The 20365-nt window shown below is 43.6% G+C and overlaps 1 protein-coding gene across 1 annotated transcript in view; it reads right to left on the reverse strand.

Moving 5' to 3' along the window:
- Nucleotides 1-20185, reverse strand: part of LOC310997446 (uncharacterized protein) — a 136888-nt gene extending 116703 nt beyond the window's left edge. The window contains exons 1-8 of the mRNA XM_083987140.1: nucleotides 20136-20185; nucleotides 19279-19389; nucleotides 17879-17957; nucleotides 17522-17750; nucleotides 15565-17362; nucleotides 15283-15456; nucleotides 14043-14216; nucleotides 13730-13903 (exon numbers count right to left, since the gene is read on the reverse strand). Coding sequence (XP_083843266.1) covers nucleotides 13730-13903; nucleotides 14043-14216; nucleotides 15283-15456; nucleotides 15565-17362; nucleotides 17522-17750; nucleotides 17879-17957; nucleotides 19279-19389; nucleotides 20136-20182 — 2786 coding nt within the window. The 5' untranslated portion in view covers nucleotides 20183-20185. The remainder of the gene's footprint in view (nucleotides 1-13729; nucleotides 13904-14042; nucleotides 14217-15282; nucleotides 15457-15564; nucleotides 17363-17521; nucleotides 17751-17878; nucleotides 17958-19278; nucleotides 19390-20135) is intronic.
- Between the last annotated feature and the right edge of the window lie 180 nt (nucleotides 20186-20365).

The following is a 20365-nucleotide window of genomic DNA, read 5'->3' on the forward strand; positions in this document are numbered from 1 at the left end:
ATTATTATTATTATTATTATTATTATTATTATTATTATTATTATTATTATTTTGCATTAATTAATTTTTATCTGATTTATTTTTTCTCTTTTGTATGTACAACGAGCCAACAGCCCACTACACTACAGTACATGCATCAATTTTCCCCTCTCTACTTTCATTTTCACTCCCACCCTCTATTCTCATCATTCTCACTCCTCCTTGTTTTTTGTTTTTTTTGCCTAATTATTTCGCCCTCTGTTCTGCCCTCCCTTCCTGTCCCCCCCTCCCTCCATTCGTGCATTTATTTAGTCACCTAGTTACCTCCCTCGATGCCAGAGGTGGGGGACCATCTCGGCTGCCCACGGGAGCTGAGGGGCTCCAGGGATGGGTAGGCTGGGGGACTGGGGGGAAGATTGATGGATATGACTGTTTTTGGACAAGACATGAACATGATCGTAACCCTCTCCAATCATAAAACTGCCCTTCGGACCAACCTGAGTGGAACCCTCCCGTAGGGGTGGGTTCCACTCTAAAAGGAACCGACTTACAACGGACTGGCCACCTCCCTCGGGTCTGGTGGCAGCCCAAAGTACGCAATAATTAATGTGATGGAGAGAGGTAAGAATAATTCAAACTAATCCAATATTTTAAGAATAAAACAAACAAAATAAACCCAAATCAGGGAAGGAAGGGAAAAAGAAAAGAGAAAGAATGATTAATTAATTGATACCCCTCCAGTCCCGCCCTCCTCCCACCCTGGAGGTCTTGGCCCCCGGGGCATGCTGGGGATCTAAAACAATGTTACCCCCTATCCTTCCTTACGAGACTATTTTGCTTCTTCCTGTCTCTCAACTGTCTCCTCCCCCTTGTCCCCACCTCCATCTCATGCTTCCATCGCATACTCTCATCCCCTCTGTACTTTTCTCTGCAATCTTACACAAGAAGTCATTCACACATGTGTACACACACACACACACACACACACACACACACACACACACACACACATACACACTCTCACAAGAGAAAAATAGCCTAAATCTTTACCTACCTTTGATTCTTCATTTTCACATTCTATTTGTATTTATTTCTTCATGATATATATCCTTCTTCTTTTCTTTTCTTCTTTCATTTTATTATGAAATTTACTAACTTTATTACCATTATCATATGTATATACATATATATATATATGTGTCTTGTTTTGTTCTTGTCTCTTCTCTGTTTGCCTATTTGAAGTCTTGTTGGTATGATATTGTTATTTGTTAGTCACCCACGTTGCACCCTTGTAGTTTGTCCGTAGTAACTGTATGTCTTTTCACTATATGGCACTATTAATAAAACATAATAATAATAATAATAATAATAATAATAATAATAATAATAATAATAATAATAATAATAATAATAATAATAATATGATCAATTCCAAGGTCATTAATGTCATCAATATGTCTTTGATTGGTGATTTAAAGATCAATATTGAGAGTGAAAGAACAAACATGTCAGCTGATTGTCAGTCTGTTTCCACCTTATCATCTGCAGCTGATCTAGAAAACATCCACACACTCTGTTTATACAAACACCAGTTTATATGTTCAACACTGAGTGTGTCTGCTGTTTGTACAGATGTGTCACACATCTGGCCCCAGGTCTGCCACTCAGGGAGGAACTGGAAGGTAAATCCACCTCAGATCACTTTAATCACCTTTTCATCATCTTTGTCACATTAATTATAGCCTGTTGTGTTTAGGCTTTCTGTTGGCTCCACTCTTAATAACATGTATTGATTAGTTTGATTGGATCAATATGTTCAGTTTGTTGTTTGTGGATTTTAAATGGATTGAATTCTAACATCTTTCCAGCCACACTGACAAAAACAAAAGCTGAATCCTGAATGAAACTCTGGAGAAATTAGACTTTGTGCGTCTGGAAAATGTCAAAATCTAGTGTAACATGTGCAGCTGTGTTCTCATGAATCAAACATCAAACACACTCACACTTCCACACACCCGGTCTCAGTCTCTGAGGTCCACAATGGTCCACCCTGGAGGAGGAAACAAAGTCAGGATCAACTTCATCCACCATGAAACATGAAGCAGTGTTCCTCAGTTAGTCAGAGAGACAGAGACTCAGGGCCTGCCCCATCTCTACACACTTGGTCACACACAATTTGGTGACGTTTTGCTACATGGAACGTACATTTGTTTACATTGTGCAGGAATGTATTAAGTGGACAAGCATGTGGGGATATTTAAAAGCAGTTGGGACATACTTGACAAGTGCAGCTTTGTGTCTGAGTGTCATTGTTCACACTGGAGCACAACTCTGACACCTTTTCTCCACATGAGAAAATATAATGATCATAGTTTGCAAAATCTATTGAATGTTAGAATGTTAGTGAAGATTTGTTAAATTCTATGGTGTGTTTCCCAGACCATCATGCCTACCTAACTTCTCAAAAAAAAAAAAAGCTGTGCTGGTCTGGCTGCATGTTTGAGCAAATAAAATGTTGTGAACACCTCTCAAAGCCCGTTTGAGCAGTGTCTATAAACTGCTAGGTTCTCAAAGACTGATTGATTATAGCCGGACTCACGAGCAGTCTCTCGGCTGGACCACGGCAAAAACCTCTTATTCTGGTCATTCATGTTTTAATAATAGGGACAATGCTTAAGGTCAACGCCTGCTAAGACAGACGTTTGGACTTTATGTAGGCTTAGCTGAATAACTTTGTCTCAGTCCGTGACTGTGCTCGCTTCATATGGACAGCTGTTATAGACCACTCGGGCCAGCTGTGGTCATATGAGTTATTAGGCTACAATGTTTTCATTTTGTTGTTTTCGCGCGTCTCTTCTTTTTCTCACAAGTTATGGTTTTTACTGGCAAAACGAGCCAGTTAGAAATGAATAAAGGAAAAGAAAAAATAATATCCAGGAGACTTTGTCCCATCTTCAGGACGTGCGCGAGGGTGGCTCAGGTCTAGTGATTTAATGCCTGTCAGCTGCACATCTGTCAGCAAGTCCGCTCGACCGCTCCACACTTCACAAACTTTAGGAATAAGCTAGATGTTGATTCTGTAAACAGACAGTGACATGCTGGAAATAAGCAGACACATACTCGCCCTCGTTAATATTGATTATTGAATTACGTAACGTCTCCTAGCTTTTCCAGGTGGCTGAGGGAAATGGTCTCAGGGATACACCTAGAAATGCTTCGCTGCAATCCGGGTACTGTTACACCACCCGTGGAGACTGACTGTGTCTGGGGCCCCATTGCGAAACATATTAACACAGTTCTGTAAATGTCTGGGTAGTGTTTGTCGTTGTTGTTTTGTTTTGTTTTGTTTTTGTTCTTCTTGTGTTTGTTTGTTTGTTTGTTTGTTTCCTGTTTCGGCTGTGTGCTTTTGTTGCTGTTTTTGTTTGTTTTGATGTTGCTGTTTTTATTGTTTAGCTTGTGTACTTGTTTGTTGCGGGGAGATTGGAGTGATTTTTGAAAATAATAAAAATATATAATTGAATTACGTAACGTCATAAATCTCTCGCCGCTGTAGTCCGGTTCATCACCTGGCTCTGTGGGTGTGTAGGCTACGTAATCTCCAGGTGAAACAACTGTAACAACTGTAAAACACCTGGAATTGATAATAATTAAAGGCATATCACCAAATCTGAACTAGGCTATTAACACATCCTAATCAGGTTAATTCATCTTTTCCTCGCATTTTTATAAAAAAAATAAAATAAAAAAAAGTAAACTTCCCTTCGCTCACCGGCAGAGCAGAAGTTGCACTTTCTGAGATGGTGCACTAGGTCCACAGTGTTTGTGGATGAAGCCTGAGAAGGTGACGAAGGTGAAGGTGACACTGCTCGGACAATAATAAGCGGAGGGAGGACGACGGAAGCTGGAGAAGCTCCGCTCAGCTGTGCATTCACGTGGGCACCATATGGCCGGAGAGACTTGAATTGAGACTATTTACTGGGCTGCACTACAGGCAGAGTAGCATTATATTTGATTTAAAATGAAAGAAAGATTCTTCTATGTTTTACTGGTTTATTTCATTTGATGTGGGTGGGACCAGGGGAATTATTGAAACCGGGATAGCGGCCTATGGTGATCAGCGACCGGTAGAGCAGGGCAGGGCCGTAAAGTGGGGGGGCCAATGGCCCCTTGGCCCCCCCCATTCCGGCGCCATTGGTACGTTCATACCAAAAGCGTCGGGGGGCGTCAGCAGCATGGGCAGCAGACACTCTCAACACAACTTCACAGCCAGTCTCCATTGAAAATGAATGACATCTGGCTGTCGCGACGCTCCCGACGCTTTTGGTGTGAACGCACCATTACATTGGGAGCTGGCACCAACCTAAGCCAGCTAGGTTTGTCCAGAGTTGGATAGTAACAAAGTAGATGTACTTAGTTACACTACTTAAGTAGTTTATTTTTGAGAATTTGTACTTTACTGGAGTTCTTTTTTTTAATCAGGACTTTCACTTTTACTTTACTACATTTATAAGTTAAAAAATATACTTTTACTCCGTTAGATTGCCGTTTGCCACCTCGTTACTCCTTACAAATTTAAATAGAAATATAATTACCTGTAGGCTATGTAGTGGTATGAGGCACCACTGTTATAGAACACAGGGTTCTGCTGTACAGACGGTACAGAAAGACACTCGTTTTAGCTTGTAGCCAATCGTTGCTCAAGCCTAGAGTATAAAAGTAGGCCGTCTCTTCCTGACCTCTCGCTTCCTGCTTCTTCGGCCCGCCCACTGACAGGTTGTTGCATTCGCTGCTCGCAGCAGAGCACAGGTAGGCGCACTTTAGCATGCTGTTTGTGTACATTTGTGAGCGTTGTTTTAATTTAACTCAAACCGTAACTCCTTAATAGATCCGGCATCTCCGCCGCGGGCGAGGCGACATAATGGGTCGTTAACTGCCACTGACCGGCGCGTAGGTGAGTCACTGAGAAGTTTCTGTTTTTAATCGCTGTAAGCCAGGTGCTAAGTTTCTTTTCGCTCCTCTTCCTCTAACAGCCGGCCGGTTGTATGGCACGTGGTGGCCTACCCCCCCACCACCTCGACCCTCTTCACCCCTCTCCCTCTTTAGAGGAGACGTTAAAGGGATAGTTCAACATTTTGACAAATTGGCCCATTGCCATAATCGCTATAGTCATAGTAGTAGGTTCGTTAACTTTATTTGTCGGTGTAACCTATTTTTAGAACGGTGGAGTGGAGCGGCAGGCTGCTCAGAGCTACGCTATGGAGGCTAATGGAATTTCTTGGTTTCTCTCATCAGACTCATCAAATACAAAATCCCAAAACTCCAAAACGCTTTCGTAGACAAGGTGTGACCTGCACATTCACCACGCTATGAGATAATAATGGAACGTTACGAAACGAATACAAAATCTCATCAAATACAAAATCCCAAAACTCCAAAACGCTTTCGTAGACAAGGTGTGACCTGCACATTCACCACGCTATGAGATAATAATGGAACGTTACGAAACGAAGCCGTTTTCGAGGTAAATACAGAGTCTGCTTGCTGAAAAACTGTCCCTGAACGCAACGCACATCAGCGGTTTTGCATGAATTTACCTCTAAAACAGCTCCGTCTCGTAACGTTCCGTTATTATCTCATAGCGTGGTTAATGTGCAGGTCACAACTTGTCCACGACAGCGTTTTTGAGTTGTTGGGTTGTGTATTTGATGAGTTTGATGAGGGAAACCAAGAAATTCCCTTAGCCTCCATAGCATAGCTCTGAGCAGCCTGCCGCTCCGCTCCACCGTTCTAAAAATAGCTTACACCGACAATTAAAGGTAACGAACCTACTGCTATGACTATAGCGATTATGGCAATGGGCCAATTTGCCAAAATGTTGAACTATCCCTTTAAGTGACCGGACTGAACCGGGGTTTTTGGACGCTAAAGCTGAGTAAGAAGAGCACTATCCGTCATGGATATTTAGCCACGGCTACATGCTACCGCTGCTTCGCTGCCAGTCTGCTGCTACTATGTTTCTGCCCTCCTTGCTGCTTCAGCTTAGTTCGGGGTCCTGTCGGCCGACTGACCGACTTCCTTCCTGTTACTGACCCAGCTCCCGCTGCTACTGCGCGTGGTGCCGGTTGGTGTGTGCCACTCACTTGGACGGCGTGTGTGTTTGTGAGTGTGGTGTGGGTGTGATGTAAACAAGGTTTGGTTATATTGTTTTGGTTATGTGTTATGTGATTAATGGTATAATTTCTTCATTTAGTTTTCATTTGGAATTTATTTGTATTAGTTTATCATTGATTGGCTTGTTTTTGTTTAACAGAGCCCTCTTAATTTTGTTTCCTCTCCCCCCCTAGAGCTGAAGGCCGACTGTGGTGGTGGTGGTCCTCCTGGGTGGTGGTGATCCCCGTGTGTGTGTGTGACCCCTGTTCAAGATTTATTTTGTGTGCACATCACGTTTTTGCTGTGTGAGTGGGGTGCTCTCCCTTTTTCTTTTGGACTTCACTTTCCCCCTTTTGACCCCTCCTCCGGCCGGTAAGCCTCAGCCAGTAAACCCCCCTCTCTTGGGCCTCCTGTGTTTATTTAATTTCAATTGCAAACCTTGTCATCAATCTTAAATAAAATTTTGTATGTGATCATTGAACTCCGTCTCCTACCCTCCCTGAGTTAACGAACCTGAGTGTCCTTTGATAGGTGATAGTTGACCTTTAGTACGGGTCCTTGGGCCCTAACCCAAGGTGGCGTTGTTGGCGACAAATTTAGTATATAATGTAGTATAAATAAATAACCCTCGTATTGCCACAGCTACAGTGGGTACTAGTTTCATTTGGACGTTTCCCTCACGGAAAGCGTGATTCACGCGTTGCGTGAAATTGTAGGTCACATTGTAGCCACTAGGTGGAAGCATCGTACTGAGATGCAGCTCAAAAGATTTTGGGGTAATTCCACGTTTGACCACAACGTTGCTGCAATGGAGAGTGGCGCTGTTCATATGCCATAGGCTACTTCATTTGCAGCTGTGGTCGAGAGAGCTAGAGAGTGAGTGGAGAGAGGGACCACTACGCCGGTCAATCAGATCAATGTTGTTTTTTATTCTATTACAGCAGGCGAGGCGCCAGGATTTCAATTTTGGACGGGCCACAGTCATTTTGGATGGGCCACTACTTAGAAAAAAATAACACTAACATACATAGAGTTGGAAATTATGTGAATGACTCGTTCGTGTCTATATTGCCTTGAAAGCACACATCCGATCTGCTGAGACCTATGGCTGAGACGAGCTTTGACAGCGCGGTGCGCCGCTCTCTCTCCCGTTAAAAGTTAATCTAGCTCACCCAGCGGACCCCTCTCTCTCTCTCCTCGTCTCTCTCGCTCACACTGTCTCTCCTGTTACTTATAGCCTATGTGTTTAACCAAATACACGAAAAGCCAAATCAAATCAGAAATGCGTAGCCCACTTCTTTTTAACTCACTTATTTTCATAGGCCTAATAAAATATCTGGACATTTTGCCATCGTTAACATTGAGACAAAAGGCTGCAGGAATGGAAGAATAATTGTTTGTTTGTTACTTTGTTGATGCTACTTTAATCGTAGAATGGAGCCTCAAGAGCTGATTTCAGCCAAGAGCAGCAGGTTGTTTTATCACAGCCTGAAGCAACAGTGTTGCTTCAATAACAAGAGGAGGCTGCTTTTAATTTCTGACAGCTGAACATTGCGCTTTTAAATATGAAGCTTATCCAAACAAAAAACTAGAGCAACAACAACTGTCATTTTTTTTAAAAATTTGTGTTAGATTGTTTTTGCTCTGTGTGTCGCGGTGATAACTTAACCGTGAAAAGTAGGCTAGGCTACAACACACACAACATAACGTTACAGCCGCAGTGTTGTGAGTGAGTCATGTCGGGACCAGAGCGATTGCTGGTCGGGACAACCAGGCTTCAAGAACCCGCTCCACAGACCCCGGTGCCCGGCTGCCGCCGCCGCTGCTGCTGCGGGGAAGGCGAAGCTCACTGCCAGGATCACCGCCGGAGCAGCGGCGCGGCCAGGCTCACACACCCGGGGAAGGCGATCCTGGCAGTGAGGGTGTGTGAGCCTGGCCAGGCGGGGAAGGCGATCAGTGAGCTACGCCTTCTGCGGCGGGGGCGGCCAGGCTCACACACCCAGGGAAGGGAAGGCCATCCTGGCAGTTAAGAGGAGAAACTTTCTGCTTAAGTTGTTGTTAAGTTCAGGAGCAGCGGAGCGACTCGCGGCTGCAGCTCTGTTCACTTCACACACTGAGAATGGAGTTTGTTTTCTTCCGGTAGACATAAATACGTAAACACGTGTACCCCCTGTCCAATCAGAACGCTTCCTGACCCCCAGACGTTAAGCAGAATTAAATAAAGGCGATTTAATGTGTTTTCCATGTAAACCCCAATTCGTAATTATTATTTCCATGTAAACTCGAAGGAGAATATTTTAATTCCGAACTATTTAATTCAGAATAATTAATTCCGAATTAAAAAAACATCATGTAAACACTGATTGTAGCATAGAATGCGAGTGTGTTTTATTGAAAGCGAGACTGGGTGTGTGTATGAAAATCGCTACAGTGAACTGGTGCTCTGGTTTTTAGGTGCTCTATCTCATAGTTTCAAAGAAAACGGATTGATTGATTTTTACTTAACGAAATGAAACGAAAACAATATATAGGCCTATTACTATATTGTTGCAACTTTAGAAAATATAATCCAGGGGAAAGGGGGTTTACAAATATGGACCAAAACAGCTCAGTAATAGCCTACGCACAAAAATCCAAAAGAAACGAAAATGAACACACACAAAAAAACTAAACATCATGAAGTGGTCTCAATCTGTGTTTTACGCATGCCTCTGTGCGTCTGGCACATGTGTCTTGGAGTTCTGAATGGAGGCTTTATGTTCAGCTCCCCTTACATGTGAAATGTATTACATGAAACGACGAAATTTCTTCACTTAGACTATGAACTGAAAAGTGTGAGGAGAGCTACTGTAGGAACCGGTTTTTCTGTTGAAAGCAAACAGCTGTGTGAAGTAGCCTACTGTGGGGGGCAGGACTTCTGTCTGACAATGCGGAGTGAAGTATCCACAAACACACCCATTGGTCAGAGATAAAGAGGATGCTAATGTGTCGCTAATGTGTTACATTGTGTCCAGCTGTCGTCACAGCAATTACTACGCTGGTTATCAACTCGGTAACTCAACCCTGGTTTGTCTTATTGTGAATCTGTGAACGCGCACGTATAAAGGGAGGATTCAAGGCAGCAGACAAATCACAAACAGAGCACTGACGCGTCAGAGAGAAGCGAGGTGACCGCAGCGCAGGGCAGCGCACACCTCATTTCTCCTGTGAGGAAGAAGAGAAAAAAAGAAGCCCGTGGTCCGACCTGACCCAGTTATTGAATGTTTACGTTTATTTAAAAGAAGTTTAACTGGTGCTGATTAAACTTGTAAATGAATGCTGCTCTGAATCGATCAGACCTATTTTAACTCATTGAGTGCCAACCACGTAATTTCTCGTTTTTCGTTCCCATGCGTTGAGTGCCAACAACGTAATTTTACGTTTTTTGCTTTTTTTTTAAATTATGAAAATAGACACTTTAATACACATTATATGTAAATTTGGGGACTCTACGACGAGGAGAACTGAAATAGATGACGATCAAAGTCACATGACAGCTCATGATCTGGAAGTTTTTATCATAACTCGGCTTCTGCAAACGAGTTCTGCATGCAGATGCAGCAGCTGCTCTGCTCTCACCCGCGCTGCTGCTCCAGCTGCTCGAGCTGCTCGGAGCAGAAACAGGAAGCTCTCAGCCGACAGTCCGCCCGGTCTTCAGCTGGAGCAACACCGTGTCCTCCCCAAAGTCCCCCCGCGGTAAAATCTGATGGTCTCTGGACCAAAGCAGACCGCCGTCACCGACCCGTACCGCAGAAGGACCGCGACCACCGGCGAGACCGGTCTTCCCGAGCCGCGGTGGCCGACTGACCCTCACGCTCCGCGGCGAGAAGCTGTGACACGGCACGGTGCGTCTTTGTTATTGTTGTTTAGTGGCGCCCCCCCCGCCCCCGATGGTGGTTTTGTGAATAGAACAACAATTGTTGTATATATTTATCTTATACGAGCCCTTTGATCCAGAAATGCGAGTGTGAGAAGAGCGACAGACACAAACAGCGCACCTTTCATAAAAGACGCTCTATCTCCTTTTCTAGAAAAAAAGGAGGGATTTTGGTGAAACCCAGCCATGTTTAGCTTGACTTTTCTCAGGAACGGAGGCACGTAGAAACAAACGGTTTGTGGTCATTTGAAGCATTAAGTTAAACCTTTCAATTGAGCCACAGTATGTGTTGGTGGCAATAATATAGAATACACTGTGGCTCTACATAAAAAGTCAAAAATGGTCTAAATTGCCGGTACACTTGACTAAAACTTTGGAAAGGAGCGCGGCACTCAATGAGTTAAACAGTGGCCAAACAACAGAACCATTTTATTATATTAGACTATATATTTTCCATTTTTGCTGAGCATAAGGTTTGTTCTAAATTAAATACATTTTTATTATATAATTATTATTATAATTAAATAAAAGCCTGTCCCAGACGCGTACGGGTCCGCTCGAGACACACACACACACACACATGGATGAATGAAACCTCATCAACTTTGTATCGGCCACGTCTTGTAGCCTATTTCTATCGAGGAAAAGTTATTTCAGGATATTATTTCTTATCGCCCAGCCCGAAAGTGACACAGGCTCTTGCCCGTTTATTCACGAGAAATCATCCAGTTACACTCTGAATCAAACAAGGTGGGGAATGAGAAATCTGTGGCACTACTGTAGGAGTTCGTTCATTTTAAAAACACAGACGGGTGTTTGGAGCTGACGAGACTGAGAACCGAAAAAAGAGAGTGAGATGTATAGGCCTACTGTAGCTGCCGTCGTCACATTTTTCTCATTGAAAAACTATACTGTATTATTATTATATTGCATTCCCCATTCCTGTTCACTGCTCCGTGCTGCTGTCTTATAGAGGCGCTCCTGCTCACAGATGCCACCTGGCGGTTGTTTGGGCACATTGCAGCTTCTGGTGAAAACACAATTACTCCTCCACAAAAAATCCGCGTGAGTCTCCCGTGACTCACGCGTGAATCTCGCGTGAAATCCAGTAATCGTTCCCACAATTGTTACATTGTGTTTTCTTGTTATCAAGAGAAGTGTCATGTTTGATCATTCATCAGAATGTAACTGATTCCGCTAATTATTCAAAGTTTTATCGATCAGTCTAATTACTGTAAATAATACAGCGGTGAGCCCCGTGCGTAATTCTGCACCACGGCACCGCTGGAGGAGAAAGGAGGGAGAGGGAGACCATGATGAATGGTTAATAACTCATTTCAGATTAGAACTGTTGTCAGTTGTGTAACTATGTGCCGAACCGGGTCCAGCATTAGAGAGGGCAGCGCACCAAAACAACACCGTGTGCGCTCTGAGCCGCTGACGCCGTTAACAGCTGCAGCAACATGTCACGTCGCCACTTTCACACCTGCAGCTAATTCACAACAGCGACAGAACAAGAGCACGCCAGGCTCATTGACATGCAGATCGCATTCATGTGGTGGTTTGCATTGACCATCTACGGTTAAAACAGGGCGTGTACAGGGCGGAACGTGAAGCGGATTCAGCTGCGCACACTTGTAGGAACTCTGTGATTTATAAAGGGAAGTTTGCTTGCAAGTGTGCGTACGCAAGTCTGAATATTTACTGGCGCACGCAAAACTTGGCTTTTGGGCGTACGTACACTTTTAGTAACGATCCCACGCACAGTTTTATAAATGAGACCCCAGGCGATTACTGGTAGGCCATTTGAATCTATGATAGGCTAGTGAAGCATTCACACAGTCTCTGTCACCACGATCCGCTGATGCTGCTGCTGCTGCTGAGAGCTGTGGCCGCAGACGGCTCCAAAGATCCTCAATATGTAACAGGATCGATCACTCTCACGCGCTGATTGATAAGTTTTGTTTTTACCGCGCACCACTGCCATGCATGGTGCCTGTTGCAAATACCCGCCTGGTTCTTATTAGCCTTGCGGTTTCTGTTAACTCCGAATTTTGTCATTCTGGTTCCCGTCTGTAGCAGATACTGAAGTCACCAAATTCACCAAAATAAAAGTGTTCACCAACATAAAATAAACATTTACTTGTAATACAATAAAAGCAAAATCTTAACTTAATGGCTCAGGGACTTTCTTGTAAATTATATTCCTTAAAAGGATAGTTCACCTAAAATTCAAATTGTTTCTTTTTGTTACGAAGAAAAGTGGTATCCATTTGCAACTGTTATATGGTTATATGTAACTCCGAGAAGCCACGGATAACTCTGAAACTTCTCCCAGCCCTTAGTCGACATGAGGGTGCAGATAATGAGTGCAATTTGAATTTTTGGTGAACTATCCCTTTAAATTTAAGAGTTTTACCACATTTTATTAGCTCTGTGCTTTTATTTTGATGGAAAGGCCTGTGTCTCTCGCCCTGGTTCTGTTTCCTACCAAAACAGCGAGTCAACGGCCCCAGACTAGGTCCTTATAAACGCCTGGGCTCCAAGTTGATTGAGCATATTAAACGCCCGGGCCACTAATGGTCATATACGGTACACACAGACAGACACTTGCTTTATAGTTATGTTCTAAGGCAGACACAAGACACTTGATTCACTCACTCTACTTGTTTGCTCAGGTGTTTTGGGGTTTTATCATTCCACATCTATTCACCTGAAAGTGAAATAAAAAGAACAAGTGGTTGTTTTGCTTCTTTTTATGCTAAATACTTTTTGATAAATAAATACTTTTGATACTTGAGTATATTTTTTTACAAGATACTTTTGATACTTGAGTATATTTTCTCTCTTATATTTTTTTTTCATACTGAAGTACATTTAATGTGAGCTACTTTAAGACTTTTACTCTAGGAATTTTCTTATGGGTGACTTTTACGTTTACCAAAGTCATTTTCAGTTATGGTATTTCTACTTTTACTTAGTTATTTTTTTCAAGTACTTTATACACCTCTGGGTTTGTCATTCAGAACATGACATGTCCAAGCTCTGAGCAGAGTGGGATTAAAATACTCACGTAACAAATTATGATCCTATCCTCTCCTCTCCTCTCCTCCTCTCCTCTCCTCTCCTCTCAGCACATTTTGAACTGTCAGTATCATTATCTGTTGCACTTTGTAGTTTGGCCTTGGTGTCTCGCACTCTCTGTTTCCACAGATCCACTGGAGCTCCATTTATCTGCACCAACTGCCGCCTGCATCGCCCCCCACTCCCCCTTTCCCCTGCTGTTAAACCGGCCTGAGCTCCCCTCCCATGAACCAGTCTGCCATCCAGTCCTCCCATTAAGCTGGCCTGCTCTCCCTGCCTCCCTTGCCTACCAGAAGCTTCCTTCTTCAGCTGTTGTTAACATTTCCATGCTTCCCACATTCTGTGTTATAAATTGTTTTCTTGTCTGTAACAACATCTATTGCCCGTCTGTCCGTACTGGGTGAGGGATCCCTCCTGTGGGTTCTCCGATTTTTCCTTGTTAAAAGGGTTTCCTGAGAGTTTGTGACGTTGATGTGAGGGTCTAAGGGCAGAGGATATTGTTATGATGCCATGTAAAGCCCTTTGAGACAATCTGTTTGTAAAAATGGGCTATACAAATAAAATTGCCTTGCCTGCTGTTGTCTGTCCATCTGTCCATACCTGAGAGTGTCCAGTCTCCAGTGTGGATCCTCCAGTCCAGCAGACAGCAGCTTCACTCCTGAGTCTCCTGGATGATTGTAGCTCAGGTCCAGCTCTCTCAGATGGGAGGGGTTGGAGCTCAGAGCTGAGGCCAGAGAACAACAGCCTTCCTCTGAGACCAGACAGTAGGACAGACTGAACACACACACACACACACACACACACTAAGAAGTTTGTACTTAGAGACGAATAGATCCAATTAATCGGAGAAGTGGATATTACTCAGAAAAATGATGAGCTACGTGAATCAAAGCCTTGACAAAAATCACACTACCTGAGAGTTTCCAGTTTACAGTGAAGACTCTCCAGTCCAACAGACAACAGCTTCACTCCTGAATCCTGCAGGTCATTTTTACTCAGGTCCAGTTCTCTTAGACTAGAGGACTGGGAGCTGAGGACTGAGGACAGAATTTTGCAGCTTCTCTCTGAGAGGGTACAGTCACTCAGTCTGAAGGGGGGGGGATCAAAATTCAATACTTAACTCATTGAGTGCCGCGCTCCTTTCCAAAGTTTTAGTCAAGTGTACCGGCAATTTAGACCATTTTTGACTTTTTATGTAGAGCCATAGTGTATTCTATATTATTTCCACCAACACATACTGTAGCTCAATTGAAAGGTTTAACTTTATGCTTCAAATGACCACAAACCGTTTGTTTCTACGTGCCTCGGTTCCTGAGAAAAGTCAAGCTAAACATGGCTGGGTTTCACCAAAATCCCTCCTTTTTTTCTAGAAAAGGAGATAGAGCGTCTTTTATGAAAGGTGCTCTGTTTGTGTCTGTCGCTCTTCTGACACTCGCATTTCTGGATCAAAGGGCTCGTATAAGATAAATATATACAACAATTGTTGTTCTATTCACAAAACCACCATCGGGGGCGGGGGGGGGGCGCCACTAAACAACAATAACACAGACGCACCGTGCCGTGTCACAGCCTCTCGCCGCGGAACGTGAGGGTCTGTCGGCCACAGCGCCTTGGGAAGACCGGTCCCGCCGGTGGTCGCGGTCCTTCTGTGGTACGGGTCGGTGCCGGCGGTCTGCTTTGGCCCAGAGACCATCAGATTTTACCGCGGGGGGACTTTGGGGAGGACACGGTGTTGCTGGAGATGAAGACCGGGCGGGACAGTCGGCTGAGAGCTTCCTGTTTCTGCTCCGAGCAGCTGGAGCAGCTGGAGCAGCAGCGCAGGTGAGAGCAGAGCAGCTGCGCTGCAGCTGCGCTGCATCTGCATGCAGAACTCCGTTTGCAGAAGCCGAGTTATGATAAAAACTTCCAGATCATGAGCTGTCATGTGACTTTGATCGTCATCTATTTCAGTTCTCCTCGTCGTAGAGTCCCCAAATTTACATATAATGTGTATTAAAGTGTCTATTTTCATAATTTAAAAAAAAAGCAAAAAACGAAAAATCTCGTTTTTGGCACTCAACGCATGGGAACGAAAAACGAGAAATTACGTGGTTGGCACTCAATGAGTTAAGCAAGATGTTAGTGTCATAAATGCACAAAAGCTGTTAACTAACCTGAGACCTTCCAGATTACAGTGAAGACTCTCCAGTCCAACAGACAACAGCTTCACTCCTGAATCCTGCAGGTCATTGTGACCCAGGTCCATTTCTCTCAGACTAGAGGACTGGGAGCTGAGGACTGAGGACAGACTTTTGCAGCTTCTCTCTGAGAGGTTACAGCCACTCAGTCTGAAAAGTAAACAACACAAAAAAGGCACCAGTTACAAAATGTGTTTTGTGTTTTTTGTTTTGCCAAAAGAAAACAACACAGTTAATCCAGATGGATATGTCACATACAGAGCTTTGTTGGAGGCTTTGACCACTGGCAGCAGCCTCAGAAGAGCCTCTTCTGAAGCAGAGTATTTCTTCAGGTCAAACACATCCAGAGCTTTTTCTGATGACAGTAAGATGAAGACCAGAGCAGACCATTGAGCAGGAGACAGTTTATCTGTGGAGAGACGTCCTGATCTCAGGGACTGTTGGATCTCCTCCACTAGAGAACCATCATTCAGTTCATTCAGACAGTGGAACAGATTGATGCTTTTCTCTGGAGACAGGTTCTCATTTATCTTTTTCTTGATGTACTGGACTGTTTTCTGATTGGTCTGTGAGCTACTTCCTGTCTTTGTCAGCAGACCTTGTAGGAGAATCTGATTGGTCTCCAGTGAAAGACCCAGGAGGAAGCGGAGGACCAAGTCCAGGTGTCCATTTGGACTCTGTAAGGTCTTGTCCACAGCACTCTGGTAGAAATGTGTTGATTTTCCACCTAATAATTTTATCCACAAGGAGCTTGATTGTTCTTCTGACAGCAGACTGACTCCATATTTGATGAAGGTCAGATGGACATGAAGAGCAGCCAGAAACTCCTGAACACTCAGATGGACGAAGCAGAATACCTTGTCCTGGTACAGGCCTCTCTCCTCTTTAAAGATCTGTGTCAACACTCCTGAGTACACTGAGGCTGCTCTGATATCGATGCCACACTCTGTCAGGTCTGATTCATAGAAGATCAGGTTTCCTTTCTGCAGCTGTTCAAAAGCCAGTTTTCCCAGAGACTTAATCATCTTCCTGCTCTCTGGACTCCAGTGTGGATCTGTCTCAGCTCCTCCATCATACTTGACCTTCTTGACTTTGGACTGAACCACCAGGAAGTGGATGTACATCTCAGTCAGGGTCTTGGGCAGCTCTCCTCCCTCTCTGGTCTTCAACACCTCCTCCAGAACTGTAGCAGTGATCCAGCAGAAGACTGGGATGTGGCACATGATGTGGAGGCTTCGTGATGTCTTGATGTGGGAGATGATCTTTCTGGCCTGCTTCTTCTTTCTGAACCTCTTCCTGAAGTACTTCTCCTTCTGTGGGTCAGTGAACCCTCTGACCTCTGTCACCATGTCAACACACTCAGGAGGTATCTGATTGGCTGCTGCAGGTCGTGTGGTTATCCAGAGGCGAGCAGAGGGAAGCAGTTTCCCCCTGATGAGGTTGGTCAGCAGCACGTTGACTGAGGTGGACTCTGTCACATCAGTCAGGATCTCAGTGTTGTGGAAGTCCAGAGGAGGTCGACACTCATCCAGACCATCAAAGATGAAGACCACCTGGAACTGATCAAAGCTGCAGATTCCTGCTTCTTTGGTTTCAGAGAAGAAGTGATGAACAAGTTCCACCAAGCTCAACTTTTTCTCTTTCAGCACATTCAGCGCTCTGAAAGTGAAGGGAAATGTGAAGTGTATGTCCTGGTTGTCTTTGTCTTCAGCCCAGTCCAGAGTGAACTTCTGTGTTAAGACTGTTTTGCCAATGCCAGCCACTCCCTTTGTCATCACTGTTCTGATTGGTTCTTCTCTTCCAGGTGAGGCTTTAAAGATGTCTACATGTCTGATGGTTGTTTCTGGTCTGTCTGGTCTCCTGGATGCTGTTTCAATCTGTCTGACCTCATGTTCATCATTGACCTCTCCAGCCCCTCCCTCTGTGATGTAGAGCTCTGTGTAGATCTGATTCAGAAGAGTTGGGTTTCCTGCTTTAGAGATCCCCTCAAACACACACTGGAACTTCTTCTTCAGGTTAGATTTGAGTTTACGTCGACAAACTGTAGCACGATTTTCTAAAAAACAATAAAAATAAAATCAATAAATAAATTATGAAGTCAATATTTTAACATTTAACACCACTAAAGAATGACCATCATTACATATTTGACTCTATCCCTTCAGATACTTGAAAATGCTCCATTCTTCTTGAATCTTTAGAGAAATCCTCTTACTGCTCTGCAGACAGTCAGCCAACTCTTCCTGTTTCATTCTCCTCAGAAAGTTCACTGTGATCTTCAGAAATGCCTCTCTGCTGCTGCTCCTCTGATCTTCATCCTTAACGTCCACCATCTCCTCATCCTTCCTCTGACTCTCTAAGCATTCTGGGTAATCTGGTGTCAGGAGCCTCTGGACTCTCTTCAGCTCGTTCTTCACAAAAGTGACAATGTTCTCCTCCAGCAGCTGGAACAGATGATAAACTCAACATTTCATTTCATGTGAAGACAACATGTGATTCATGTGTCAGTCTGAAGCTCTGTGGCTGTGGTTGATGGAGTTAACAGTAACAGTGTGATTGTACATGTACAGACCATAAATATGGAGTCCAGGTCTGGTTGATGCTGCTGTTCAGACTCATCACTGTGGACCTCTGAGATCTTCTGCTGAACTCTGTGGAGAAAACATCAACCGTGAGGAAAATGACTGACTCCAATCTGACACTAAATATGAAGGTGGCTGATTTTAAATTCCTCCACTGAGGATGGCAGGTGACTGGTAGACGACTCAGTCATGAGTCAAGAGCCAGAGAGTGAGGATGGTTCACAGTTGGACAATTAAGTGCCCACCATTTCAACCATATGAGTGTTATCATGTAGTTTTTATGTCTCAGAAGAACTTGTTTTGAAACTAGTTTATACAGTCTTTTCCAAGAATTTTTATTTTTCAAAATGTATAAAGTGTTGAACATTAAACCATGTTAGACCTTTGGCCTCTGATTTCCATTAGTTGCCTTTTTCTGGTTCAATCATGACTACACTTAGGCAACAATGACTTTCAGACCAGGTAAGTTACATTAACATTCATATAAAGACAGTTACTGTGTTAAATATTTAGTTTAAAAGAAGACCGTACATTTCATTTGAATATTTGATTTGAAGTGATAAGAAAATAGAATATAATTTCCATGTGATGTTGTATTAAAAAAATTCCATGTGATGTTGTATTAAAAAAAAGGACATAATGCTCCAGGAGTGAAGGTGTGAAGTGATGCCATTAGTCAATTTCTGTTGTTTTTAGCAAAAATGTTGTGAACTCTTTGCTCTGCACGAGCTACATGTTTGTCTTTTTTCATCATCAAGATGACATCTGATTTTAAGTCCAGAGTCAACACACAACACAAAACAGTCAACAAAGCTGCAACAACTTGGTCCAAGCTGCACCTAGAGCAGTGATTCACAACCTGTGGCCAAGGTATTGCAAGTGGACCATCAAATCATTTTCAAAATAGTATGATTTTAGTGTAAAAAAATAAAAATGTAATTATATAAAAAATAAAAAATAGGGGAGAGCAGGGATGATTGTAGCATTTTTTGTCTCAGCTCCTAGAACTTGCAGAGTGTTCATGGCCGGGTTCTCCTCCTCATTTGTCTTCTACAATCAGCAATGCCTTCAACTTCTCAGTGACTGTGGAGCTTCCTACATGTTTCCCTGCTTTGACCTAGAGCATTTGAGATACAGCTGTTGTTCAGTCAACCATTCAGGAATTCACTGCTCACCTCACTGGTGTCAACAAGTCAGGTTTACCAGTCAAGTTTAAAGCCTGAATGTCTCTAATGTGGCTTCAGCTTTTTACAAGGTGTCACCAACAACTGTGGACTCAATGGAGCAGAACATCAGCAGCTACCTGAGCAGGTAGTTCAGTCCAACTACAGACTATGCAGCTCTGGACCAAGACAAGATTCTATCATGATATGAAGTTTGCAGTTCTTACCTTCCATCAGCAGGTTGTCCTTCTTTAAAGACAATAGGACGATCCATAGACCAGTCACTCTTCATGGACACACAGCTGGGTTCAGGAGAGTCTGATCTCTGCTGCTGCATCCTGATACAAACAAACATGTGAAAATGATGTGAGGTTTCTGGTGCTTTCACACCTGTTTGGGTCAGTGTGAAAGCACCATCACACTCTAATGTGCACCAAACTAGTGCGGCCTGAGGAGGTGGTCTCGGCTCGGCTCCAGCCGAACTCTAGTGCGCACTAGTTGCTGTGTGAAAGCAACCGCACTCTGGTGCGACCCAACTGCCAGGCCAACTCAACAAGTTTGACCTAAAAGGGCTCCCGTAGTCGCCTCAGCGGTGCATTGTGGGTTGGCTGGGAAATTTTCACAACAAACCAGACTGAACTGAGGAAAGATGGAAAATAGTAGTCGTGGACAAGCTTGGACCTCAAAAGATACGCTGTCTGATTTTATTACAAAACAGCTATCAAGCACACACAAAAAAAGCAACATGTAAGCTGTTTTCAGTCAAAAGCTCAGAGAAAAAGGCTTTGTTAGGTCCACTGACCAGTGCCGCATAAAGGTAAAAAAAACTTAGAGCAGATTATATCAAAGTACGAGATGCATACTTTTTCAGCCTCCCAGATTTCAACTGGTAGTCATGGAGACATGACGCTCTCCAAGTACTGCAGCGTTTAGTCCCGAGTGACAAAAAGCAGGTGTGAAAGCAACTAACTGAAAAATTAAACAATGTATCATTTTAACATTTGGAGCCGCATGTGTGAAAACACCCTTAGTCCTCACATCCAGGACAGCTTGATAATAATAAGGTTCCATTTTAAATTCTTACCTTCCATCAGCAGGTTGTCCTCCTTTAAAGACAATAGGATGATTCATAGACCGGTCACTCTTCATGGACACACAGCTGGGCTCAGGAGAATCCCCCGTGTCGGCCCCTGTGTCGGGGCTGGTTGGCACAAATGCGCAGTATGATTTTATTCATAAGTAAAATGTGTTTAGTTAAAGCTGACACCTTAACCTTTCATTTGCTGGTTTGAATATTCTAACATACATGATGCC

This window comes from Trachurus trachurus (genome assembly GCF_905171665.1).
Source record: "Trachurus trachurus genome assembly, chromosome: 14".
NCBI lineage: Eukaryota > Metazoa > Chordata > Actinopteri > Carangiformes > Carangidae > Trachurus > Trachurus trachurus.